The 27,403-nt window shown below is 59.7% G+C and overlaps 1 protein-coding gene across 2 annotated transcripts in view; it reads right to left on the bottom strand.

The window, feature by feature from the left end:
• Positions 1 to 846: 846 nt before the first annotated feature.
• MAST2 (microtubule associated serine/threonine kinase 2) overlaps positions 847 to 27,403 on the bottom strand; it is a 199,379-nt gene continuing 172,822 nt past the window's right edge. For both annotated transcript variants that reach the window (XM_066598027.1, XM_066598028.1), the window contains 19 exons: positions 18,723 to 18,824; positions 18,216 to 18,348; positions 16,334 to 16,401; positions 16,170 to 16,258; positions 15,897 to 16,105; positions 15,684 to 15,822; positions 15,421 to 15,553; positions 14,826 to 14,991; positions 12,240 to 12,341; positions 12,049 to 12,171; positions 11,573 to 11,682; positions 10,375 to 10,526; positions 9,289 to 9,584; positions 8,975 to 9,190; positions 7,211 to 7,437; positions 6,995 to 7,117; positions 6,473 to 6,606; positions 6,197 to 6,384; positions 847 to 3,173 (listed from right to left, as the gene is read on the bottom strand). In XM_066598027.1, coding sequence (XP_066454124.1) covers positions 1,630 to 3,173; positions 6,197 to 6,384; positions 6,473 to 6,606; positions 6,995 to 7,117; positions 7,211 to 7,437; positions 8,975 to 9,190; positions 9,289 to 9,584; positions 10,375 to 10,526; positions 11,573 to 11,682; positions 12,049 to 12,171; positions 12,240 to 12,341; positions 14,826 to 14,991; positions 15,421 to 15,553; positions 15,684 to 15,822; positions 15,897 to 16,105; positions 16,170 to 16,258; positions 16,334 to 16,401; positions 18,216 to 18,348; positions 18,723 to 18,824 — 4,254 coding nt within the window. In that variant the 3' untranslated portion in view covers positions 847 to 1,629. The remainder of the gene's footprint in view (positions 3,174 to 6,196; positions 6,385 to 6,472; positions 6,607 to 6,994; positions 7,118 to 7,210; positions 7,438 to 8,974; positions 9,191 to 9,288; positions 9,585 to 10,374; positions 10,527 to 11,572; positions 11,683 to 12,048; positions 12,172 to 12,239; positions 12,342 to 14,825; positions 14,992 to 15,420; positions 15,554 to 15,683; positions 15,823 to 15,896; positions 16,106 to 16,169; positions 16,259 to 16,333; positions 16,402 to 18,215; positions 18,349 to 18,722; positions 18,825 to 27,403) is intronic.

Here is a 27,403-nt window from a genome sequence, read left to right as displayed (position 1 = left end):
TAGTTTGGGGGTCAGCAGCTCTAGGAAGAGTCCTGGTGGTTCTTCCATGTAAGTATTATGGGGGCCGCTGGGCTCTTGGGCTTCTCTGTAACAGAGACCCTTCTCCCCTTAGTTTGGGGGTCGGCGGCTCTAGGAGAAGTCCTGGTGGTTCTTCCATCTAAGTATTATGGAGGGCGTTGGGCTCTTAGGATCTTTCAGGGCAGCAGTAATGTTTTGTAGCTTCCCCAGATCGGCGCCTCCACACAATCCAGTCTCTGAGCTCGGTTCTCGTCATGGATCGGCTATGGCTCTGATATGCATTGTGAGCGGTGAGACCTTATATAGACAGGGTCTTGTGTCCGATCAGATGAATTTACCCCAGGTAACTCCAATCAAGAGAGACCGCTCAGAGATGATCAAGAGGAATGGGAGCCCCAGAGCTACACGTGTCATACCGGGGGTGTCAGTACTTATGGCGATGCACAACGGGAGTTTTTCATTTTTAAAAAACATACGATTTCTCCGGTTCTGTTGTCGCTTTGTCATTCTGGGGTCCTGAATGCAGAACGAGGGGGACACAACATGTAGGACAGGGAGAGTGTGTGAGGACTGTGTAACAGATAGAAGGGCAGACGAGGCAAGAATCAGTTTATTGGCTGCTGTAAATGGAGGCAAACAGCAGAGAACTGAGTGACGCGGCGTCTTCCACAGCGCCCCGTCAGGGCTGTATAATGGGGGGTCTCACGGCTGATCTGGGGTCCTTGTCTTCACCTCCCACAGATTTGGGCCATTAAACTGTAAAATACAAAATAAGGAGCGAGCAGAAAAGCGGAGTAAATGGTGAAACATGAAAAGGCGGGAGGCGGCTGAAGCTGTATGAACATTTATTGCCTTATCAGAGCCCGGCCCCCCGAGCCGCCACGCTCTGTCCGCACCCTGCTGTAAACAGTGAACAAGACGGCCCGGCCGACCCGCAGGGGTCTGAACCACAAACAGGGGAAGTCCTCTGCACATTCATATATTTTCGTCATAGACAACACTGAACAGCAAGAATCTGCAAGTGGATAGGTGGTGCGGCCGCCGCGCCCCTCCCCCGCCAGACATGAAGACGTCACACAAGGAGCAGCAATCGTCACATCTCTATAAAAGTCGTAAACACAGATCGTACCTTGTAGATTTAAAAAAGCTAAAAACTCCACCAAACCCGGGTGACTTGTAGTTACAACACTGAACCAGAAGAGGGAGCTGCTGAGAACAGACCGCGGCGTCTACCTCCACAACATACGGGGGGCTCCGGACGACGTCTGCATCAGACTAACTCTATGAAATGGTCAGACCCAGAAATGTTGCCCCCCCCCCCCCCCCCAAGCTGCTGTGGGCTTCAGGGGTAGATACACTAAACCTCGGGGACCCCGCCTGCTGGGAGTAAACGCCGACTTACATCGCCTTTGGAGAAAAAAAAGTGCAAGAAATTCTGAAATGGTGTGCTACACGTGGCCCCCGTAACAATGTGCTACAAGTGGCCCCTGGGCTGCTGCTTCTTATCACTACAAGCACCACATGGCTGTAAACAGGCCGAAGGGCGGCCATAATCAGTGGTAGCAAAAACACGGAAGTCCGGCAATCTGTACAGAAGTCTACAGGCGGGTGCTATGTGCTCCTCGGTGGGGGGCTCTCCGCAGCTCCTGCACCCTGGACCCCACTGCTCCCACAGTTCTTGCTGGGGGGCGGACGGTCGCTGTGCTGCAACGTTGTGGCCACCGTGCACTCACTCAGGGATGAACAAGTCCGGAAGGTTCCCTCCGCACAGACTGACCTGATGTTCTCCTGCACAGGCTCCCATGGGGACAGCTCGGGCCTTCTGGGCATCGCGCTGCCGTCCCCGCTGTCCTTCATTCCAGGCATGTGGAGTTTTACTGGCCCCAAGACACTTTTGGCAATGGTGGGGGGGTGAGAGGAGCCGCTGGCTTCATCACTGAGCCCTTTGGAGGTGGCAGTCGTGGTCTCTTTGTGCATTAAAGTGCAGGGTGTGTAGTCGCTGACCGCAGGGTTATATTGCACATCGGCTGGGTCCCTGCAGTGCGCAGCTTGTGTGGCGGGGCATTCAGCAGATTGCGGCACCTCCAAGCTTTCATTACTGGATGGGTGGCTGCTGGTCCTGCGCCGCTGGGCATCAGACTTCTCAGCCTCCTGGCGGCCCCCTTGGCTCACTGGCTGCAGCAGCGGAGGGGGCACCTCCGGCTCTTCAGGTGTTGTGTTGGGTGCCGCCAACTCCAGGCAAGTTTCAGGGAGTGTTCTAGACTTACAGGATGATAACTTGCTGGAGTTGGGTGCAGACGGCGACTTGGGTTCACTTCGACTCCGGGAGAGAAGGGGCAGGAAGGAGTAATCTTCGTCACTTCTGCTTGGAGGCCGAAAAGAATCACTCTCATCAATAAAGCCGGAACCGGAATGCTGGCCGTTCCGGCACTTTGACCTGTCCAGTCTTCTTCCGTCCTGACTGTCCTCCGAGCCATCATCTGTTTCATCCTCGGACGAGTCCACTTCTCGGATGGCCTCCTGCTTTTGCAGAGACTCGCGCCTCTCCACCCGGTCTTGCCGGATGGCACCAAGTTTCCGTGAAGAAGGCTTCTGTAAAGTTCCCTTTTCCGCGAGTCCAACTTTCCCTCCCCCGCTGCCCTCACTCAGGGACTCCGGTAGAGACTGCAGACTCAGGTCTCTCTGCATCAGCTCCTTCTTGAAGTCCGAGTGGGAGATGTCCAGGCTGTGCTTCCGAGAGGAGGGCAACTTCTTCTCTGACAAGGAGCCGGACAGCTTCTCTGCGGACTGCACTCTCTTCAACAGCGGGGAGCGGGGAGGTTCTGCGCTCTTTGGCCGGGAGATCTGTCGGACAAGTGGCGGTGATGAATGCAGCTTAACTGGGAAGGACTGAAGGATGCTACAGCTGGCCAGGCTGTGCCCGGGTAGGGGTGAGGGCGAGCGTTGGGGGGAGGTGGACTGGGATGTGGGTGAGGGTGTATGTGCCAGAGGGGAGAGTGGTATGTTCCCTGCAGACTTCCTCCTTGGAGAGCGGTACTGCCGCTGAAGCTTTGGTGCCAACCCATGAAGAGAGCTGGGCCGGATGTGCCCAGAGCTGGCAGGGGAGTTGGGAACGCTGGAGCTCGGAGAACTGCTCTGCGAGGAATTCCCACCAACTAGGAGAACAAGAAGAGAAAACACGTTATACCAAATATCTGAAGATGAGCACCAAACTAGTCAGACACAAGAAGAACCCCACTGGGGGCGGGGCAACACAGAGCCCCTCCCTCATATTATCTAGAATGGAGACACCCCTGCTGCCTGTTTAGTGCAGGGAGCCTCCTCCAAAAATGCTTAGTATATACAGCCCATAACTAAGAGAGAGAGCCCCCCCCCCGACAACTAATACGGAGAGCCCCCCTCAACAATTAACAGGGAGCCACCCCCTCTCACCCCTAGAGGGAGAGACGACTCCAACAACTAATAGAGAGAGCCCCCCCCCCCAACTAATAGGGAGACCCCTGCCCCAAGAGGGTGAGACCCCTCCTCCAACAACTAATAGGGAGCCACCCCCCCTCACCCCTAGAGGGAGAGACAACTCCTCCAACAACTAATAGGGAGACACCCCCCCCCCCCAAGAGGGTGAGACCCCTCCTCCAACAACTAATAGGGAGCCACCCCCCCCCCTCACCCCTAGAGGGAGAGACGACGACTCCAACAACTAATAGGGGGAGCCCCCCCCGCAACAACTAATAGGGAGAGCCCGTCCCCCCAACAACTAATAGGGAGAGCCCCCCCCCCCCAACAACTAATAGGGAGACCCCCGCCCCAAGAGGGTGAGACCCCTCCTCCAACAACTAATAGGGAGCCACCCCCCCTCACCCCTAGAGGGAGAGACGACTCCTCCAGCAACTAATAGGGAGACGCCCCCCCCTCCAAGAGGGTGAGACCCCTCCTCCAACAACTAATAGGGAGCCACCCCCCCTCCCCCTCACCCCTAGAGGGAGAGACGACGACTCCAACAACTAATAGGGAGAGCCCCCCCTCCTCCTCCAACTAATAGGGAGAGCCCCCCTCCTCCTCCAACTAATAGGGAGAGCCCCCCCTCCTCCTCCAACTAATAGGGAGAGCCCCCCCTCCTCCTCCAACTAATAGGGAGAGCCCCCCCTCCTCCTCCAACTAATAGGGAGAGCCCCCCCCTCCTCCTCCAACTAATAGGGAGAGCCCCCCCCTCCTCCTCCAACTAATAGGGAGAGCCCCCCCCCTCCTCCAACTAATAGGGAGAGCCCCCCCCCTCCTCCAACTAATAATAGGGAGGCCCCCCTCCCTCCTCCAACTAATAATAGGGAGAGCCCCCCTCCTCCTCCAACTAATAATAGGGAGACCCCCCTCCTCCTCCAACTAATAATAGGGAGACCCCCCTCCTCCTCCAACTAATAATAGGGAGACCCCCCCTCCTCCTCCAACTAATAATAGGGAGAGCCCCCCTCCTCCTCCAACTAATAATAGGGAGAGCCCCCCTCCTCCTCCAACTAATAGGGAGAGCCCCCCTCCTCCTCCAACTAATAGGGAGAGCCCCCCCCCTCCTCCAACTAATAGGGAGAGCCCCCTCCTCCTCCAACTAATAGGGAGAGCCCCCTCCTCCTCCAACTAATAATAGGGAGAGCCCCCTCCTCCTCCAACTAATAATAGGGAGAGCCCCCTCCTCCTCCAACTAATAATAGGGAGAGCCCCCTCCTCCTCCAACTAATAATAGGGAGAGCCCCCTCCTCCTCCAACTAATAGGGAGAGCCCCCTCCTCCTCCAACTAATAATAGGGAGAGCCCCCTCCTCCTCCAACTAATAATAGGGAGAGCCCCCTCCTCCTCCAACTAATAGGGAGAGCCCCCCTCCTCCTCCAACTAATAGGGAGAGCCCCCCTCCTCCTCCAACTAATAATAGGGAGAGCCCCCTCCTCCTCCAACTAATAGGGAGAGCCCCCTCCTCCTCCAACTAATAATAGGGAGAGCCCCCTCCTCCTCCAACTAATAATAGGGAGAGCCCCCCTCCTCCTCCAACTAATAGGGAGAGCCCCCCTCCTCCTCCAACTAATAGGGAGAGCCCCCCTCCTCCTCCAACTAATAGGGAGAGCCCCCCTCCTCCTCCAACTAATAGGGAGAGCCCCCCTCCTCCTCCAACTAATAGGGAGAGCCCCCCTCAACAATTAACAGGGAGACCCCCCCCCAACAATAGGGAGACCCCCCTCCCCCCTCAAGAGGGAGAGACCCCTTCTTCAACAACTAATAGGGAGAGCCCCCCCAAGAGGGAGAGACCCCTCCTCCAACAACTAATAGGGAGAGCCCCCTCCAACAACTAATACGGAGAGCCCCCCCCCCCAAGAGGGAGAGACCCCTCCTCTAACAACTAATAGGGAGAGCCCCCTCCAACAACTAATAGGGAGAGCCCCCTCCAACAACTAATAGGGAGAGCCCCCCCCCCAACTAATAGGGAGACCCCCCCCCCCTCAAGAGGCAGAGACCCCTCCTCCAACAACTAATAGGGAGACCCCCCCCAAGAGGGAGAGACCCGCCCTCTAATAGGGAGACCCCCCTCCAACAACTAATAGGGAGATCCCCCCCTTCAACAACTACTAGGGAAAGCCCCCCCATCAATAGGGAGACCCCCCCCAAGAGGGAGAGACCCCTCCTCCAACAACTAATAGGGAGACCCCCCCAAGAGGGAGAGACCCGCCCTCTAACTAATAGGGAGACCCCCCTCCAACAGCTAATAGGGAGATCCCCCCCTTCAACAACTACTAGGGAAAGCCCCCCCATCAATAGGGAGACCCCCCCCAAGAGGGAGAGACCCCTCCTCCAACAACTAATAGGGAGGCCCCCCCAAGAGGGAGAGACCCCTCCTCCAACAATAGGGAGATCCCCCCAACAACTAATAGGGAGAGCCCCCCCTCAGCTAATAGGGAGAGCCCCCCCCACCAAAGCAACAAATAGGGACCCCCACCCCTAAACAACTAAGAGAGCCCACACCTCCCTAACAATGAATAGACAACCCCCACCCATCAAAAACCAATGGGGAGAATATCGCACCCCCCACTATTGCTGCATAATCAGGAGACGTCTGTCTTGTGTGCCTCCATGTGATCGGCAGGTGAGGGCTTGGCTCTCTGATGACTGGGGCTGTCAGATGCCAGAGGGGCGCTCACCTGAGTGGGCGGAGTCAGGGGTGGACCTGTAGCTCTGGGTTGGTGAGCGAGGAGACAGGACGTGGGTGGGAGACCCCGGGAGGCTTTCCCCTGAGGACAGCGAGCGGTTGAGGGAGGACAGGCTGCGGCTGGTGTGGAGCAGCGAGGCTTGTTTGGTGATCTTCCGGAACAGAGAACACTTCTTCTTACTGAGAAAGACAGGAAGCCGTCAGACTGCAGAAGCCGATCCCCTGCGGCGACCGCCGGGTCCCACCCTACTAGGAAGCGGATACTTACCTCTCCTGCCCCTCTTTGGTCTTGTTCTTGGTGCGCCGCGCCATCTTCGACTTATGACTTGCTTTCCGCGCTGGTCCAACTTTGATGGAAGTGTTTTCAAAAGGGGTGGTGGAAATGGAGACTTTATTCCCACTCTGCAATCGAAAAGACCAAGAGAGAAATGGGTCATCCAATCGGGCGAGCAGAGGGATGCGGCGCAGGTGGCATGCGAGGAAATAATGGAAGGTTCTAGAGGACGGTGCGCTCAGAGTCATGTACTGCACAACAATGAAAGAGCTATGCATTGACTGGGGGGAGGAGCCTCAATACTGGGGAGGAGCCTCAACAACAGGGAGGAGCGTCAGAGAAGCTACATCTTTATGCTATCCCTTCAACCTTCTACTTGTTGGGCTGCGTTGATGACCCAGAGGGGCATCTGTCTGGGATGATGTAGTAAATCCTGCACTGAGCAGGGGGTTGGACCTGATGCCCCCCGATGACCCTTCTAGGATTCTATGTTTCGCAATGTTTTAGAGTCAGTACCTTCAGGATCAGCTCCACCACCTCCGTATGGACCAGTCCATGGACGGCCTCTCCATTGACATGCGTGATCAGATCACCTTCTCGCAGGCCGGCCTCATGAGCGGGACCATCTGCCTCCACGTGCTGCGCAGGGAACACAAGGTGCATAGATCTCATCGCCCGCTAACTATGGAGCATGCAATCCCGCCATACTGGAGCATGTGAGGGGAGACTCACCCAGACCATGTGGTGGACGGTGTAGACGTCGCTCTCACCCATGTAGACGCGGATGGCTCTCAGGGTGAACCCATACTTCTTCCCTGCCCGATGGATGAGTATTGGGGGCTTCAGGTGGGAGATGGCGGGGGAGAAATCTCTGCTTGGAGACGAGTCTCGTGATGATGGGTTGGAGGACAGGGAGTGTGGAGACATGGGGCTGACCAGCGGCGGGCATGTATGGTGATCTGTGGGAAGTCACAAGTCATGGTGAGCCTCGTGGATCTATGGTTAGTAACCCCTTAATGACCAGGATGCTTCAGCCTCTTTTGACCGCAGGCTGTACCTCTACGACGCCCGGCCTTAAAAAGGAGACCCGTCACCGGGCCGCAGGACATGAAACAACACCGCTACATGAGTCATGTAGCACCGATGACCACAATTATCTGGTTAATGAACTCATATCTACTAATGGATGTTCCCACGCCGTATGTAAACGCAGAGGAGCTGTCTGGTGGGTGGGCCGGCCCCACTTACAGTCTGCCTCTCCAGTCCTGTGAGTGACATGGCTGGCGTCGTTCACTCTCGTGCTGCGCTATCGGCTCCCAACGCATGTGCAGATAAGCTACTTGAATCTGCCCACAGATGAGACAGCTTATCTGCACACGTGCTGGGAGACGGTGGCGCGGATGACGCCAGCTACATCATCCGCATCACAGGAGGTTGGAGGGGCGGATTGAGTTAAAAAAAACCACAAAACAAATGCAGCTAGACGGGTCGGTCGGAGCCGCCCACCAGACCGCCAACTGCATTTACATACCTGCGCAAATTTTTAAAACATTAATTATGTAGGTATGACTTCATCAACTTCGATAACAAGACCAGCGTGGTGGTGACACTCCCCAACGCCCGGCCGGACCACAAGGAGAGAACAGACTCCATGGGACCCAGTGATTGTCAGGCAGAACTGCCAAGTCTCTAAACAGCTCTGTCAGCGACTAATATGGCCATAAGGGTCAGAGTCCCTCCTTGGCTCCCATGGACACCCCAGGGGGAAAACTGCTACATAGAAGGACAGCGCGTGGCCTAAGGGTCTGCTATGACATCAGTGCAGGGGACCGCAGAGGTCTGCATGGCATCGTGGACAGAAGCCCCACCCACACGCGCCAACTCAAACCGCCACGAGAGCCACCGCATATGAAAAAAAACAGAAACAAAATATGGCGCCCGCTCTTAATCGTACATTTCATAAAGAGGGCACTTGGACTAAGTCACCCCAGTGGGTCTGGTCATTCAGGACGAAACCACCTGGAGGTTGGGGGGGGGGGGGGGGGCATTTTGGTTTTAGATTTAAAAAATTTTAGTCGGAAAAGTAAATTTTTTCCCCGATTTCTAATCGTTTATCCTTTAAAGAAGCAAATTGGCACAAAAATAATTAGAGTGGCTTCCTTCAGCCGCGTGGGCGTCGGGGCAGCGATGGCGACCGCTTGGGGCGATGGACGAGGTTTTAGATTTGATATTTTTACTTTGCTCTGGAGGTGATCCAAGACGTGTTACCCCCAGTGGCCCCGGGGTCCCGACATGCAGCCCCTCACAGACAGAGCTAAGACCCAGCAGTTCCACCATGCCAAGCAGTCATGTGACTGGCAGCGCCATAGAGGCACGCATCGTTATAAACGGCTTCCTGTCCCTCCTTTCAAGCAGTGATGCCAAAAGACTGAGCAGAATATAAGGGGTTAACTGGCATGGCAGCAACACAACAGTGCAAACAATTGTGCTCCCTACCAGAGGGGATCATCAGCGACAGGGCGGTGGCTGAGGCAGACTTGATGACTTTATTGACCGGCCGAGAAGTGCGCTTTTCAATGGAGTCCCCCGATAGTAGGCGGTGCCGCGCTCTCCTTACTGCCAAATCACTTATGGCTTTTGGGGTGGTCAGGTCCGGGGTGTCCGTGGCGACAGCGTGGGAGCTTGGATCCGAAAAGTCGGAGGTGCTGCCAGCTGTGGATCAAAGCAGAGCGGACAGAAGCCAATACACAACATAGGGGAGGGTATGAGGGCATGAGCCGGCGGCGCTATCAGACGGGGGCGACAATTACCGCTCAGCGTGGTGGAGATGCTGGCGCTGCTGGCGGTGGACGACGGCGTGGTGGGCTCCTCATCCAGCCTCAGCTCCCTCTCCACGGGCGGCTGCACGACCGCCCCTTCTCGGGGAAAGAACGTTAGCGTGGATGAATTCTCCTGCCACTTCTTCTGTGACCGCGGCTCCTCCTCTGCGGAGATGGCGAAGCGCGGCATGTCCACCAGACCCGAGCAGCGCCTGCGGACCGTGAGCGGGGGGCTGGAATCACTCTCTGTGTGCGACGACTCCGAGGCCGACAGGCGCTTGCGGAGTCTAAAATGCAAAAATGAAGTAGATAAAGCAACGGTGGTGACGGAGACCATCCGATGTGGTAGGGGAGCGGGGGGGAGCGGAGAGGTCGGACCAGAAGGGCCTCAACAATGACCGATTCAAACCCTCGTGGGCATCTGAAGGAGACCGCTCAGTGTAAGCGCCTGCACGGTCCTTGTGATGAAGGAGACCGCTCAGTGTAAGCGCCTGCACGGTCCTTGTGATGGAGACCGCTCAGTGTAAGCGCCTGCACGGTCCTTGTGATGAATGAGACCGCTCAGTGTAAGCGCCTGCACGGTCCTTGGGATGAATGAGACCGCTCAGTGTAAGCGCCTGCACGGTCCTTGGGATGAATGAGACCGCTCAGTGTAAGCGCCTGCACGGTCCTTGGGATGAATGAGACCGCTCAGTGTAAGCGCCTGCACGGTCCTTGGGATGAATGAGACCGCTCAGTGTAAGCGCCTGCACGGTCCTTGGGATGAATGAGATCGCTCAGTGTAAGCGCCTGCACGGTCCTTGTGATGAATGAGACCGCTCAGTGTAAGCGCCTGCGCGGTCCTTGTGATGAAGGAGACTATTTGCCGTTTGGGTCATGCAGGCATTAAAATCAAAGGCAGATCCGTGTAAAAGGAGCCGCTCATCCCTGAGCAGGCGACCTCCGGCGCTCCACCTCACGGAGCGCTGACCCCTGGGAAGGCTGACAGGCACCTCTGCACCCCACAGTCGTCCACAAGGTGTAGGGAGACGGCCCGCAGCAATGAATGGACTCACCCCCCCCATGGCGGCCACCTACATCTCGGGGGAGCCGAGCACCCAGCCCCGCTCTCTGCTCTTCAGTCCTCCCAGGCCGTCCAGCTTGTCATCCTTTTCGTCGCTCAGACTGCGCTTGGTGGGCGGCGGCGTCCTCTCTTCGTGAATAGACAGGCGCTCCATGCTGCTGTAGACCTGAGGGGAGATTTCACCGTCACTCAGGTGACCAGGCGTCCCGATCTCAGCTGGACAGTCCCGTCTTCCTGAGGGTCCCTAAGCCGGACAGCCTTTAGTCCCGCTTTCTGGACACGGGGGTCACACAGGGTCACCATGAGGTGCCGCGGCTCCCTGGCTAGTAATTACTCACTGGCGCTGCTGCAGGAGGCTGATGGCGGCGCGTGCACCCGGGATCATCCTCCTCTGACCTCTGCTCCTTGGTTCCACAGGAGGAAACATTCCGTGCGCACACACTGCTGTCTGCAGCAGCGCCGAGCAGAGGAGCAGCGGCACTTTGAGGAGGTAAGTATATCTCAGGAGGGTCACTATTACTAATGAGACGGCTCTGCACATGGCAGCACACCTCAGGCCGACTTCTTTACACGAGGCGGAGCGGCTGCAGAACGTCCGAGGCAAGCTACACAGCATTTGTGCATCCAAAAAAGTCAAAGCCCCGCGCACACCCGGAGGGGAGGTCATACCGCGCGGCGCTCCCCTCACCGCCTCCGAAGGCTTCTCGCCGTCAGCGCTCCCCGGCTAACAGGTCCCAGCAGCCTGGTCAGGTGCGGCACACTAGTCTGGTGAGGCCGCTGGGTACCGGAAGCGGGGGAGCGCTGACAGCGGCAAGCCTTCGGAGGAGGGGGGGGGGGGGGGGGCCGCAGAGCATCTCCAGTCAAAATCTGCACCAATGATCCGGATTTAGACTCATTTTTGGATGGGAAAATGCTGCGGAATTTGCTTGCTTTCTTTTTTTTTTAGACGGCCCTGTACTCTTTATAATCATAAGCCCCGCCCCTGACCACACCCCTCGGACCCACCTTGACCTGGGATCTGGTTACCTTACTGAACCCCACCATAAAACATTTAACCCCCCATGCAGATGGGTCAGAGGGATGAAAATGTCCGACGATGAAGCTAAGAGCTGCGAGGACCCAGAGGTTCTCAGATACATCTCATCTGGGGCACCTCAGCTGCTGAAGACTACAACTCCCAGCATGCCCTGCCAGAGCTAAATGATGCGGTACCTTGCTGTATCTCGGGGAGCAGGAGGAAAACTGTCTAATCTCCACACGCTCTTCATCATTTGTGTCGTCGTCCTCCTCCGAGTCCATGTGATGATAGCGCTCCGAGCGAGCTGCGGCATAAAACAGTCATGTGATCAGATGGCTCCACCAAACCGCCCCCCGAAGGGGCAAACCACGGGGGCGGGAAGAAAACACTTCCTGGTCTGATTAGTCACATGGTCTAGCACAACTCCTCTCGGCCAGTCAGGAGCTCTGAGGAGGTCCATGTGACACAGCAGGACTCCCTGCATCATGTGACCCACTGGAAAGCTGCTGACTGGCTGAGAGGCATCCCGATACAACCCCGTGGCCCCACAGAACCAGGACGACTTCTTCCTTTGGCATTCTGTTTGGTGGATCTCGTTGCAGCGGAGGTGTAACCTCTGACCCCCCACCATTAAGAGGCGGAGCTACTACAAGCAGGAATCACTCCTTACTGTCGAAGTAACTGGTGTCGTCTTCAGACTCCAGCTGGGGAATGAACTCGGCCTTCTGCCGCAGCAGCCCGTTCCAGTCCACGTCCTTGAAGAAGCCGTGCTGCTTGACCTCATAGGCTCCTCCTGTAAAAGGGCAGCCGTCAGACAGGCTCACAGCAGAGACAGTACAAGACAACAGAGAGGGGGCGCACCCGTTCCCATCCGCTCCAGAGGGCTCTGACGGAGGAGCTGCGAGATCAGGTCCTGAGCGTCGGCCGGCAGCGCCTCCTCCCCGTCCGGCCAGGCGATCTCATCTGGTGCCAGAAAAGGACAAAGCAGACGGTCATCTCAGTCCCTGCGGCACGCCCACTAGGGGGCAGCGCTCTCCTGTATATAAGGTGTGCCCTTCACAGCAGCCCACTAACACCACCTTCACTTCACAAGATCTGTGCTTGCTGTCAGTGAACACCACTATGCGGCTGCGAGCAGGAGATCAAAACAGAAGAAGCGGTTAAGCCGAGAGGCTGAAATATTGCCGGACCTTTCAACACACCATTAACCCCTTAGTGACGGAGCCAAATCACTGCCACGTGGCACTGTAGCATAGAGTAACTCCGTAAAGGTTCTGCAGATCCCGCTGATTCGCATGTTTTTCGCCACGTTGTACTTCATTCAGACGGTAAAACCAGACCGATAGAACTTATGCCGATTTACTAAAAGCACCAAAATTCGGTACATTTTGAAAAAATCCTCATTTTTTCACATTTTCAAGTGCAATATGTCCGACCCGCGCAGACCTGCCGGACCCGCTGACGGGATATAGATTCCTGTCGGTTACTTTATTCTGGACGCACAATGGAAAATTGGAGGGTTTTTAAGCATTTAGGAGACGGACACATTTAACATTAAGGGAACGCTGTGTCTTCTTACACCGAGACAAGATGTAAGGCTCATAGGTGTCAGAATGATAGAGACCCCCACAGGTGACCCCTTACTGTATTCGCTGGGGGGGGCAGGAGTATTCTGACCCCACAGGTTTTAGCAAAAATGTATTATAAATCGGGTGAAAGATACAATTTATCTTCCTCCCATATCAGTCACTTTGACGGTTTACTTTGTTTCAAGCAGGAAAACTGGGGAGACGCACCCCAAATCTGAGAGCACTACCCCCAGCCTGCTTACAGGGCACAGGGCTCGGCCTATAATGCAGGGAGCACCCGCTGGGCTGAACACAAGCTGCTCCCGGCGTCCCGGGGCGTCTTGTAAAGGACGTATCACAGGCAGCGCTCCGAGTCATGTAGATCGCTACCTTATTATACCATTGGATAACGGCGATCACGTGACCAGAGAACGGCTCACCGGGCCCCCGCTGACATCTGCAGGCTCTCGCATATCTTTGGTAGCCAAGAACAAGGAGACTTTGCACTTCCCATGTAATTCCCGCCTTCTGCACGTCTGTCATTTGGCAGAGCCAGGGAGGGTCCGTGTTGGGGGGACATCGCCGGAGGTAAGAGGTCCGATCACATCCACGAGGGGAGATAAAACTCACTTCCTAAACTTTATTGTTTGACTTTTATGTGATCATTAAACAGCAGCGATGCATGAGCGGACCGCACACTGCGCCCCCCCGGCGGCAGCTCCAAGATGGCCTCTACCTCCGCTAGTCACACCCCCCCAGCTGTATTCTACACGGGTGGTCACTAAGGTCCGCACACTGCGCCCCCCCAGCGGCAGCTCCAAGATGGCCTCTACCTCCGCTAGTCACACCCCCCCAGCTGTATTCTACATGGGTGGTCACTAAGGTCCGCACACTGCGCCCCCCGGTGACAGCTCCAAGATGGCCTCTACCTCCGCTAGTCACCCCCCCCCCCCAGCTGTATTCTACACAGGTGGTCACTAGGGTCCGCACACTGCGCCCCCCCAGCGGCAGCTCCAAGATGGCCTCTACCTCCGCTAGTCACATCCCCCCCCCAGCTGTATACTACACGGGTGGTCACTAAGGTCCGCACACTGCGCCCCCCCGGCGGCAGCTCCAAGATGGCCTCTACCTCCGCTAGTCACACCCCCCCAGCTGTATTCTACATGGGTGGTCACTAAGGTCCGCACACTGCGCCCCCCCCCCGGCGGCAGCTCCAAGATGGCCTCTACCTCCGCTAGTCACACCCCCCCAGCTGTATTCTACACGGGTGGTCACTAAGGTCCGCACACTGCGCCCCCCGGTGACAGCTCCAAGATGGCCTCTACCTCTGCTAGTCACACCCCCCCAGCTGTATTCTACACGGGTGGTCACTAAGGTCCGCACACTGCGCCCCCCCCCGGCGGCAGCTCCAAGATGGCCTCTACCTCCGCTAGTCACACCCCCCCAGCTGTATTCTACACGGGTGGTCACTAAGGTCCGCACACTGCGCCCCCCCCGGCGGCAGCTCCAAGATGGCCTCTACCTCCGCTAGTCACACCCCCCCAGCTGTATTCTACATGGGTGGTCACTAAGGTCCGCACACTGCGCCCCCCGGTGACAGCTCCAAGATGGCCTCTACCTCCGCTAGTCACACCCCCCCTCCCAGCTGTATTCTACACGGGTGGTCACTAAGTGCTTTATAGGGTGATGTAAAGGAAGAAAGATCACTCGTTGCCACAGTCTGGCGCTGCACAGACGGACGCCATGCAATGTACTCCTATGGGCAGCTCAGGCAGCCACATTTATGGGGTTACTCCGCCGATAGCCGTCGGTTAGCACGTGCGTAGCTCGCCCATATATACAGCTGACCGCCCCACAGTACAGAAATCCCTGCACTTACCGCTGATCACCTGACCAAACAGCTCCTCTGCGGTGTCTCCGAAGAAGGGGACGCAGCCAACTAAAAACTCATAGAGAATGACGCCCATCGCCCACCAGTCCACAGGCTTCCCATAGCCTTGTCTCAGGATGACCTCAGGGGCAATATACTCCGGGGTGCCACACACCTGCGGGGGGCGGTAAAGAGGATTATTGGGGAACACCAAGGCCGCCTTCTCACATGAAGGAAACACTGTGGAATATTTGCTAGAGGAGATCGTTGCAGAGAGTCCGCAGCATTTACAGTACATGCCACGTGGGATGGAACTGCTGCCCGGGGCTCCCCCCTGGTGGCGGAACTGCTGCGGGGGGCTCCCCCCTGGTGGCGGAACTGCTGCCCGGGGCTCCCCCCTGGTGGCGGAACTGCTGCCCGGGGCTCCCCCCTGGTGGCGGAACTGCTGCGGGGGGCTCCCCCCTGGCGGAACTGCTGCGGGGATTCCAGCATGTGTGAAGGCGGCCTCATTAGAGAAAACACACTGCTCTATAATACGGTGGGACGGTCAAACTACTCATCAGCTTCTACCATAAAGTTAGACAACCGTCAGTCCGCTGCCCACCTGTTTATCCAGAAACTCCCGGGTGTCCTTCTCGATGTGCCCCTCGTACAGATTGGTGGTCAGACTCATCAACCCAATCTTGGAGAGACCAAAATCTGTCAGTTTGATGTGACCCATGGACGTGATGAGGAGACTGCAAGGAAGAACAAAGACCTGAGCCTCACCTACCAGTTGCAGCCGCGCACGGCCCGCCCCAAGGAGCCGCCACCAAAAACAGCCATATATTCCTCATCCTAGAAGCTACGGCAATAGTGAGAACATACTTGTCCGGCTTCAGGTCCCGATGAACAATCCCATAATTGTGGAGATATTCCAACGCCAGGACAGTCTCCGCAAAGTACATCCGGGCCATGTCAACAGGCAGAGCGCCAATGTTCTTCAGGAGGGTGGCACAGTCACCGCCTGAGAGGGAGGGAAGTCATACATCATACGGGGTAAGAGGCTGTGCCCGGGGGCGCAGGCACTACCACACCCACCTTCCACGTACTCCATCACCATACACAGGTGGCGCTTGGTCTCGAACGAGCAGAACATGCTGACCACAAAGGGGTTCTCGGCGAAGGTGAGGATGTCTCGCTCCACAAACGCCTGCTGGATCTGGTTCCTCAAGATTAGATTCTGCTTATTGATCTTCTTCATGGCGAAACGCTGCCGCGTCTCCTTGTGTCGCACCAAGTAGACAGCTCTGGAGAAGACAAGGTGTTACGGCTCACACGGGTGCCCAAGCTGCCGCAGGCTGTGCTACTTACCCGTAGGCTCCATTGCTGATCAGCTTGATGTTCTCGAACTCTTCTTCTGAGGGCGTCTTCTTGGGGTGTCCGACAGCAGCGCTCCGTCCCTGGAAGTAGAGAAGAGTTTAATGTCCCCCCTCCAGACAAGCGCTGACGTATGTGATGGCGAGCGGCTCCGTTACCCCTACAGTCTCGTCCGTCTCTGGCGGATCCACACTGCGGCTCTTGTAGCTGTTCAGCTCGGACATTTCTAGAAAGACAAGAGGAAGGCAAGTCATTAGAAACAATAAGTAACGGCGCCCCTAAAAAGAAGAGCAGGCTGAAGTTAATGACGCCTCTGTGGACAGAGTGCCACCGCCACCAACCAGCACCCCCCCCCAACCAACTAACCACCAACCAGCCCCCCCCCCCCCGGACCAACCAGCACCCCCCCCCCCCCGACCAACCAGCACCACCCCCCCCGACCAACCAGCACCACCCCCCGACCAACCAGCACCACCCCCCGACCAACCAGCACCACCCCCCGACCAACCAGCACCACCCCCCGACCAACCAGCACCACCCCCCGACCAACCAGCACCACCCCCCGACCAACCAGCACCACCCCCCGACCAACCAGCACCACCCCCCGACCAACCAGCACCACCCCCCGACCAACCAGCACCACCCCCCGACCAAGCAGCACCACCCCCCGACCAAGCAGCACCACCCCCCGACCAAGCAGCACCACCCCCCGACCAAGCAGCACCACCCCCCGACCAAGCAGCACCACCCCCCGACCAAGCAGCACCACCCCTTGACCAAGCAGCACCACCCCTTGACCAAGCAGCACCACCCCTTGACCAAGCAGCACCACCCCTTGACCAAGCAGCACCACCCCCCGACCAACCAGCACCACCCCCCGACCAACCAGCACCACCTCCCGACCAACCAGCACCATCTCCCGACCAACCAGCACCACCTCCAACCAACCAGCACCACCTCCAACCAACCAGCACCACCTCCAACCAACCAGCACCACCCCCCGACCAAGCAGCACCACCCCCCGACCAAGCAGCACCACCCCCCGACCAAGCAGCACCACCCCCCGACCAAGCAGCACCACCCCCCGACCAAGCAGCACCACCCCTTGACCAAGCAGCACCACCCCTTGACCAAGCAGCACCACCCCTTGACCAAGCAGCACCACCCCTTGACCAAGCAGCACCACCCCTTGACCAAGCAGCACCACCCCCCGACCAACCAGCACCACCCCCCGACCAACCAGCACCACCTCCCGACCAACCAGCACCATCTCCCGACCAACCAGCACCACCTCCAACCAACCAGCACCACCTCCAACCAACCAGCACCACCTCCAACCAACCAGCACCACCTCCAACCAACCAGCACCACCTCCAACCAACCAGCACCACCTCCAACCAACCAGCACCACCTCCAACCAACCAGCACCACCTCCAACCAACCAGCACCACCTCCAACCAACCAGCACCACCCCCAACCAACCAGCACCACCCCCAACCAACCAGCACCACCCCCAACCAACCAGCACCACCCCCAACCAACCAGCACCACCCCCAACCAACCAGCACCAACCCCAACCAACCAGCACCACCCCCAACCAACCAGCACCACCCCCAACCAACCAGCACCACCCCCAACCAACCAGCACCACCTCCAACCAACCAGCACCACCCCCAACCAACCAGCACCACCTCCAACCAACCAGCACCACCCCCAACCAACCAGCACCACCCCCAACCAACCAGCACCACCCCCAACCAACCAGCACCACCCCCAACCAACCAGCACCACCCCCAACCAACCAGCACCACCCCCAACGAACCAGCACCACCCCCAACCAACCAGCACCACCCCCAACCAACCAGCACCACCCCCAACCAACCAGCACCACCTCCAACCAACCAGCACCACCCCCAACCAACCAGCACCACCACACCACCAACCACCTATCCGACAACACCCCCCACCCCAGATAAACAAAAAAAATCCAGGGGCTTTGTAAATCCCAAAGTATGAGCTTTGAGCTCCCCAGCCACTCACCCTCCAGGGGGTCCCTGTTGAGCCCCAGCTGGCTGATGATGTAGCGGGGGATATCGCACTTAATGCCTTCTCCCTCCTTGGCATGGCCTTCGGCGGCTTCCAGGAGATGGTAGAACTCCTCGGGGTCGAATTCCTAGAGATGTAAGAGATTTAGCACATCCATCACCAAGAGGTCTACACAGAGCAGCACCCCATCACATGGATATGCCCCCCACAAACCAGCATTAAGGGGGTCTCCAGACTGGCGTACATGAAGACGAGTCCTCACCGAACAAAAGGTTCTAAAAACCGCCATGAAAACGGTGTGAAACGGTCATTGCTCCCTGCAGGTGTAGCTGCCGGCCTGATGTGCGCCATATATAAGCAGCCTGTGGCTTTAACCCCTTCCTGCCCCAGCATGTAGTACATAATGTGGGTGACGCAGGCGGATCTGCAGCAACAGTCAGCCATCAGAATGCCAGTCCCCGTCATTAACCCCATATATGCCACAATATTTCCGACCCTTACCAAACACTCCAAGAGCCGCGCCGGCCGGGCGATGATCATCATCAACTTCTTCACCAGCTGCATCACAAATGCCACCTCTGAACTCTCCGAGCGCTTGTGGGCCTGCGAAAGAGGACAACTGCTTGAAGGGAAATTCCATAATACAAGGGTAGAAGAGCAGCAGAGGAAACCTCACATCCCTGCAGACTGCGTGATGGTCTGCAGATTATCGCCATCGGTAATGACTGAGCTGCTGAGAGGACGGTAAGAGATGAAGCAGAGTGTGCTCCAACGCCTTATCACACCCGCCCCACAACTCCCGGATCACATTACATTATACCACCTTACCCGCCCAGCAGACCCCAGCGCCCCACCTGACTCGCCCCATCCACCCAGAAGACCCCAGCGCCCCACCTGACTCGCCCCATACACCCAGAAGACCCCAGCGCCCCACCTGACTCGCCCCATCCACCCAGCAGACCCCAGCTCCCCACCTAACTCGCCCCACCCACCCAGCAGACCCCAGCTCCCCACCTGACTCGACCCACCCACCCAGCATACCCCAGCGCCCCACCTGACTCGCCCCATCCACCCAGAAGACCCCAGCGCCCCACCTGACTCGCCCCATCCACCCAGAAGACCCCAGCGCCCCACCTGACTCGCCCCATCCACCCAGAAGACCCCAGCGCCCCACCTGACTCGCCCCATCCACCCAGAAGACCCCAGCGCCTCACCTGACTCGCCCCATACACCCAGCAGACCCCAACGCCCCATCCACCCAGAAGACCCCAGCGCCCCACCTGACTCGCCCCATCCACCCAGCAGACCCCAGCGCCCCACCTGACTCGCCCCATCCACCCAGAAGACCCCAGCGCCCCACCTGACTCGCCCCATACACCCAGCAGACCCCAACGCCCCATCCACCCAGCAGACCCCAGCGCCCCACCTGACTCGCCCCACCCACCCAGCAGACCCCAGCGCACCACCTGACTCGCCCCATCCACCCAGAAGACCCCAGCGCCCCACCTGACTCGCCCCATCCACCCAGAAGACCCCAGCGCCCCACCTGACTTGCCCCATCCACCCAGAAGACCCCAGCGCCCCACCTGACTCGCCCCATCCACCCAGAAGACCCCAGCGCCCCACCTGACTCGCCCCATCCACCCAGAAGACCCCAGCGCCCCACCTGACTCGCCCCATCCACCCAGAAGACCCCAGCGCCCCACCTGACTCGCCCCATCCACCCAGAAGACCCCAGCGCCCCACCTGACTCGCCCCATACACCCAGCAGACCCCAACGCCCCATCCACCCAGAAGACCCCAGCGCCCCACCTGACTCGCCCCATCCACCCAGAAGACCCCAGCGCCCCACCTGACTCGCCCCATACACCCAGCAGACCCCAGCGCCCCACCTGACTCGCCCCATCCACCCAGAAGACCCCAGCGCCCCACCTGACTCGCCCCATACACCCAGCAGACCCCAACGCCCCATCCACCCAGCAGACCCCAGCGCCCCACCTGACTCGCCCCACCCACCCAGCAGACCCCAGCTCCCCACCTGACTCGCCCCACCCACCCAGCATACCCCAGCGCCCCACCTGACTCGCCCCACCCACCCAGCAGACCCCAAAGCCCCACACAACTCGCCTCATCACCCAGCAGACCCCAACGCCCCATCCACCAGATAACACCCCACCTAACTCGCCCCATCCACCCAGCAGACCCCAAAGCCCCACATGACTCGCCCCATCCACCTAGCAAACCCCAACGCCCCACCTGACTCGCCCCATGCACCCAGCAGACCCCAATGCCCCACCTGACTCGCCCCATCCACCCAGCAGACCCCAGCGCCCCACCAGACTCGCCCGATCCATCCAGCAGACCCCAACGCCCCACCTGACTCACCCCATTCACCCAGCAGACCCCAGCACCCCACCTGACTCGCCCCATTCACCCAGCAGACCGCAACGCCCCACCTGACTCACCCCATTCACCCAGCAGACCCCAGCGCCCCACCTGACTCGCCCCATCCACCCAGCAGACCCCAACGCCCCATTCACCCAGCACACCCCAGCGCCCCATTCACCCAGCAGACCCCAGCGCCCCACCTGGCTCGCCCCCTCCACCCAGCAGACCCCAGCTCCCCACCAGACTCGCCCCACCCACCCAGCGGACCCCAACGCCCCACACGACTCGACCCATCCACCCAGCAGATCCCAACATCCCACACAACTCGCCTCATCACCCAGCAGATCCCAAAGCCCTATCTACCCAGCAGACATCAACGCCCCATCCATCCAGACATCAACGCCCCACCGAACTCGCCCCATCCACCCTACAGACCTCAACGCCCAACCTGACTCGCCCCATCCACCCAGCAGACCGCAAAGCCCCATCCACCCAGCAGACCCCAAAGCCCCACATGACTCGCCCCATCCACCTAGCAGACCCCAATGCCCCACCTGACTCGCCCATGCACCCAGCAGACGCCAACGCCCCACCTGACCCGCCCCATTCACCCAGCAGACCCCAGCGCCCCACACGACTCGCTCCATTCACCCAGCAGACCCCAGCGCCCCACCTGACTCGCCCTATTCACCCAGCAGACCCCAGCGCCCCACACGACTCGCTCCATTCACCCAGCAGACCCCAGCGCCCCACCTGACTCGCCCTATTCACCCAGCAGACCCCAGCGCCCCACCTGACTCGCCCCATTCACCCAGCAGACCCCAGCGCCCCACCTGACTCACCCCATTCACCCAGCAGACCCCAGCACCCCACCTGACTCACCCCATTCACCCAGCAGACCCCAGCGCCCCACCTGACTCACCCCATTCACCCAGCAGACCCCAGCACCCCACCTGACTCGCCCGCTCCACCCAGCAGACCCCAGCGCCCCACCTGACTCGCCCCCTCCACCCAGCAGACCCCAGCGCCCCACCTAACTCGCCCCACCCACCCAGCAGACCCCAACGCCCCATCCACCCAGCAGACCCCAGCGCCCCACCTGACTCGCCCCCTCCACCCAGCAGACCCCAGCGCCCCACCTGACTCGCCCCATCCACCCAGCAGATCCCAACATCCCACACAACTTGCCTCATCACCCAGGAGACCCCAAAGCCCTATCTACCCAGCAGACATCAACGCCCCACCTAACTCGCCCCCTCCACCCTACAGACCTCAACGCCCAACCTGACTCGCCCCATCCATCCACCAGACATCAACGCCCCACCTAACTCGCCCCCTCCACCCTACAGACCTCAACGCCCAACCTGACTCGCCCCATCCACCCAGCAGACCCTAAAGCTCCACCCACCCAGCAGACCCCAAAGCCCCACATGACTCGCCCCATCCACCTAGCAGACCCCAATGTCCCACCTGACTCGCACCATTCACCCAGCAGACCCCAGCGGTCCACCTGACTCGCTCCATTCACCCAGCAGACCCCAGCGCCCCATCTGACTCGCCCCATCCACCCAGCAGACCCCAACGCCCCACCTGACTCACCCCATTCACCCAGCAGACCCCAGCACCCCACCTGACTCGCCCCATTCACCCAGCAGACCCCAACGCCCCACCTGACTCACCCCAATCACCCAGCAGACCCCAGTGCCCCACCTGACTCGCCCCATCCACCCAGCAGACCCCAACGCCCCATTCACCCAGCAGACCCCAGCGCCCCATTCACCCAGCAGACCCCAGCGCCCCATTCACCCAGCAGACCCCAGCGCCCGACCTGACTCGCCCCACCCACCCAGCAGACCCCAACGCCCCATCCACCCAGCAGACCCCAGCGCCGCACCTGACTCGCCCCCTCCACCCAGCAGACCCCAGCTCCCCACCTGACTCGCCCCACCCACCCAGCAGACCCCAACGCCCCATTCACCCAGCAGACCCCAGCGCCCCATTCACCCAGCAGACCCCAGCGCCCCATTCACCCAGCAGACCCCAGCGCCCGACCTGACTCGCCCCACCCACCCAGCAGACCCCAACACCCCATCCACCCAGCAGACCCCAGCGCCGCACCTGACTCGCCCCCTCCACCCAGCAGACCCCAGCTCCCCACCTGACTCGCCCCACCCACCCAGCAGACCCCAACGCCCCACACGACTCGCCCCATCCACCCAGCAGATCCCAACATCCCACACAACTCGCCTCATCACCCAGCAGACCCCAAAGCCCTATCTACCCAGCAGACACCTACGCCCCATCCATCCAGACATCAACGCCCCACCTAACTTGCCCCATCCACCCTACAGACCTCAACGCCCAACCTGACTCGCCCCATCCACCCAGCAGACCCCAAAGACCCATCCACCCAGCAGACCCCAAAGCCCCATCCACCCAGCAGACGCCAACGCACCACCTGACCCGCCCCATTCACTCAGCAGACCCCAGCGCCCCACACGACTCGCTCCATTCACCCAGCAGACCCCAGCGCCCCACACGACTCGCTCCATTCACCCAGCAGACCCCAGCGCCCCACCTGACTCGCCCCATCCACCCAGCAGACCCCAACGCCCTACCTGACTCGCCCCATTCACCCAGCAGACCCCTGCGTCCCACCTGACTCGCCCCACCCACCCAGCGCCCCACCTGACTCGCCCCATCCACCCAGCAGACCCCAGCGCCCCACCTGATTCGCCCCACCCACCCAGCAGACCACAGCGCCCCACCTGACTCACCCCACCCACCCAGCAGACCCCAACGCCCCATCCACCCAGCAGACCCCAGCGCCCCACCTGACTCGCCCCCTCCACCCAGCAGACCCCAGCTCCCCACCTGACTCGCCCAATCCACCCAGCAGACCCCAACGCCCCATCCACCCAGCAGTCCCCAGCTCCCCACCTGACTCGCCCAATCCACCCAGCAGACCCCAACGCCCCATCCACCCAGCAGATCCCAACATCCCACACAACTTGCCTCATCACCCAGCAGACCCCAAAGCTTCATCCACCCAGCAGACCCCAAAGCCCCACATGACTCGCCCCATCCACCTAGCAGACCCCAATGTCCCATCTGACTCGCCCCATGCACCCAGCAGACCCCAATGTCCCACCTGACTCGCCCCATGCACCCAGCAGACCCCAACGCCCCAGCTGACTCGCCCCATTCACCCAGCAGACCCCAGTGCCCCACCTGACTCGCTCTATTCACCCAGCAGACCCCAGCGCCCCGCCTGACGCGCCCCAACCACCCAGCAGACCCCAACACCCCACCTGACTCGCCCTATGCACCCAGCAGACCCCAACGCCCCACCTGACTCACCCTATTCACCCAGCAGACCCCAGCGCCCCACCTGACTCGCCCCATTCACCCAGCAGACCCCAGCGCCCCACCTGACTCGCCCCATTCACCCAGCAGACCCCAACGCCCCACCTGACTTACCCCATTCACCCAGCAAACCCCAGCTCCCCACCTGACTCGCCCTCTCCACTCAGCAGACCCCAGCGCCCCACCTGACTCGCCTCATCCACCCAGCAGACCCCAACGCCCCATCCACGCAGCAGACCCCAACGCCCCATCCACCCAGCAGACCCCAACGCCCCACCTGACTCGCCCCACCAACCCAGAAGACCCCAACGCCCAACCGGACTCGCCCCATCCACCCAGCAGACCCCAACGCCCAACCGGACGCACCCCATCCACCCAGCAGACCCCAACGCCCCTCACGACACGCCCCATCCACCCAGCAGACCCCAACGCCCCACACGACTCACCCCATCCACAAAGCGGATCCCAATGCCCCACACAACTCGCCTCATCACCCAGCAGACCCCAAAGCCCTATCTACCCAGCAGACACCAATGCCCCATCCATCCACCAGACATCAACGCCCAACCTGACTCGCCCCATCCAGCCAGCAGACCCCAAAGCCCCACATGACTCGCCCCATCCACCTAGCAGACCCTAACGCCCCACCTGACTCGCCCCACCCACCCAGCAGACCCCAACGCCCAACCGGACTCGCCCCATCCACCCAGCAGACCCCAACCCCCTACACGACACGCCCCATCCACCCAGCAGACCCCAACGCCCCACACGACTCACCCCATCCACCAAGCGGATCCCAACGCCCCACACGACTCGCCTCATCACGCAGCAGACCCCAAAGCCCTATCTATCCAGCAGACACCAATGCCGCATCCATCCACCAGACATCAACACCCCATCCACGCTACAGACCTCAACGCCCAACCTGACTCGCCCCATCCACCCAGCAGACCCCAAAGCCCCACCTGACTCGCCCCATCCACCCAGCAGACCCTAACGCCCCACCTGACTCGCCCCATCCACCCAGCAGACCACAACGCCCAACCGGACTCGCCCAATCCACCCAGCAGACCCCAACGCCCCACACGACTCGCCCCATCCACCCAGCAGACCACAACGCCCAACCGGACTCGCCCAATCCACCCAGCAGACCCCAACGCCCCACACAACTCGCCTCATCACCCAGCAGACCCCAAAGCCCTATCTACCCAACAGACACCAATGCCCCATCCATCCACCAGACATCAACGCCCCACCTAACTCACCCCATCCACCCTACAGACCTCAACGCCCAACCTGACTCGCTCCATCCACCCAGCAGACCACAACGCCCAACCGGACTCGCCCAATCCACCCAGCAGACCCCAACGCCCCACACAACTCGCCTCATCACCCAGCAGACCCCAAAGCCCTATCTACCCAACAGACACCAATGCCCCATCCATCCACCAGACATCAACGCCCCACCTAACTCACCCCATCCACCCTACAGACCTCAACGCCCAACTTGACTCGCTCCATCCACCCAGCAGACCTCAAAGCCCCATCCACCCACAAGACCCCAAAGCCCCACATGACTCGCCCCATCCACCTAGCAGACCCCAACGCCCCACACGACTCGCCCCATCCACCCAGCAGACCCCTGCTCCCCACCTGACTCGCCCCATTCACCCAGCAGACCCCTGCTCCCCACCTGACTCGCCCCATTCACGCAGCAGACCCCAGCGCCCCACCTGACTCGCCCCATTCACCCAGCAGACCCCAGCGCCCCACCTGACTGGCCCCATTCACCCAGCAGACCCCAGCGCCCCACCTGACTCGCCCCATCCACCCAGCAGACCCCAGCGCCCCACCTGACTCGCCCCATTCACCCAGCAGACCCCAGCGCCCCACCTGACTCGCCCCATTCACCCAGCAGACCCCAGCGCCCCACCTGACTCGCCCCATTCACCCAGCAGACCCCAGCGCCCCACCTGACTCGCCCCATTCACCCAGCAGACCCCAACGCCCCACCTGACTCGCCCCATTCACCCAGCAGACCCCAACGCCCCACCTGACTCGCCCCATTCACCCAGCAGACCCCAGCGCCCCACCTGACTCGCCCCATTCACCCAGCAGACCCCAGCGCCCCACCTGACTCGCCCCATCCACCCAGCAGACCCCAGCGCCCCACCTGACTCGCCCCATTCACCCAGCAGACCCCAGCGCCCCACCTGACTCGCCCCATTCACCCAGCAGACCCCAGCGCCCCACCTGACTCGCCCCATCCACCCAGCAGACCCCAGCGCCCCACCTGACTCGCCCCATTCACCCAGCAGACCCCAGCGCCCCACCTGACTCGCCCCATTCACCCAGCAGACCCCAGCGCCCCACCTTGTACTCAGGCTCACGGATTTTGCCCATGTAATGTGAGCAGAGTCACTAGAAAAGTCTATAATGCTTGGACAGATCAGCGGCAAAGGAAGACCAAAAGGACATGATGGCTGATACTGTCAGAGCGGATACTGGCATGGATATCACACAACAGAATGAAGCAAAACCAAAAAACATGGAGGAGCTCGCCTTTAGTGGCGTGAACGACTAAATGGCTACCAACCACCACCGGCAGCACATGCAGTCCGCCAACACGTGGAATATGTAACGTCCCATTTTTTACAAAACTATCCATGCCTGTTCAGTTCAGTGAGACCCGTAGACAGACCATGCTGGGGACCAAGAGAGAGCAGGCAGAAGGAAAGGCCAGCGCGTACAAGATTTTATTGTTTCGTTTTTGGAAAAAAATAGCCAAAATTACACCAAGAATCTATTCCAGTTGCCGTACATTTCTGTGTCGGCGAACAGACTGCCCGAGAGGCACCGAATACATCTAGCTGCAAGGTGCATCACGCAGCAGAGGGGATTACATTTGCACCAATGTATTAAGTGCGTTCTGGAGACGGAGGCACGGTGAGGTGCCCGTGAGGACGAGGGGCCATCTGTAACACAGGTGAGGTGCCCGTGAGGACGAGGGGCCATCTGTAACACAGGTGAGGTGCCCGTGAGGACGAGGGGCCATCTGTAACACAGGTGAGGTGCCCGTGAGGACGAGGGGCCATCTGTAACACAGGTGAGGTGCCCGTGAGGACGAGGGGCCATCTGTAACACAGGTGAGGTGCCCGTGAGGACGAGGGGCCATCTGTAACACAGGTGAGGTGCCCGTGAGGACGAGGGGCCATCTGTAACACAGGTGAGGTGCCCGTGAGGACGAGGGGCCATCTGTAACACAGGTGAGCTGTCCGTGAGGACGAGGGGCCATCTGTAACACGTGAGGTGCCCGTGAGGACGAGGGGCCATCTGTAACACACGTGAGGTGCCCGTGAGGACGAGGGGCCATCTGTAACACAGGTGAGGTGCCCGTGAGGACGAGGGGCCATCTGTAACACAGGTGA

Source organism: Eleutherodactylus coqui, chromosome 3 (genome assembly GCF_035609145.1).
Source record: "Eleutherodactylus coqui strain aEleCoq1 chromosome 3, aEleCoq1.hap1, whole genome shotgun sequence".
Lineage (NCBI taxonomy): Eukaryota > Metazoa > Chordata > Amphibia > Anura > Eleutherodactylidae > Eleutherodactylus > Eleutherodactylus coqui.
Note: the sequence above shows the minus strand (reverse complement) of the source record. Positions and strands in the feature narration are given on the sequence as shown.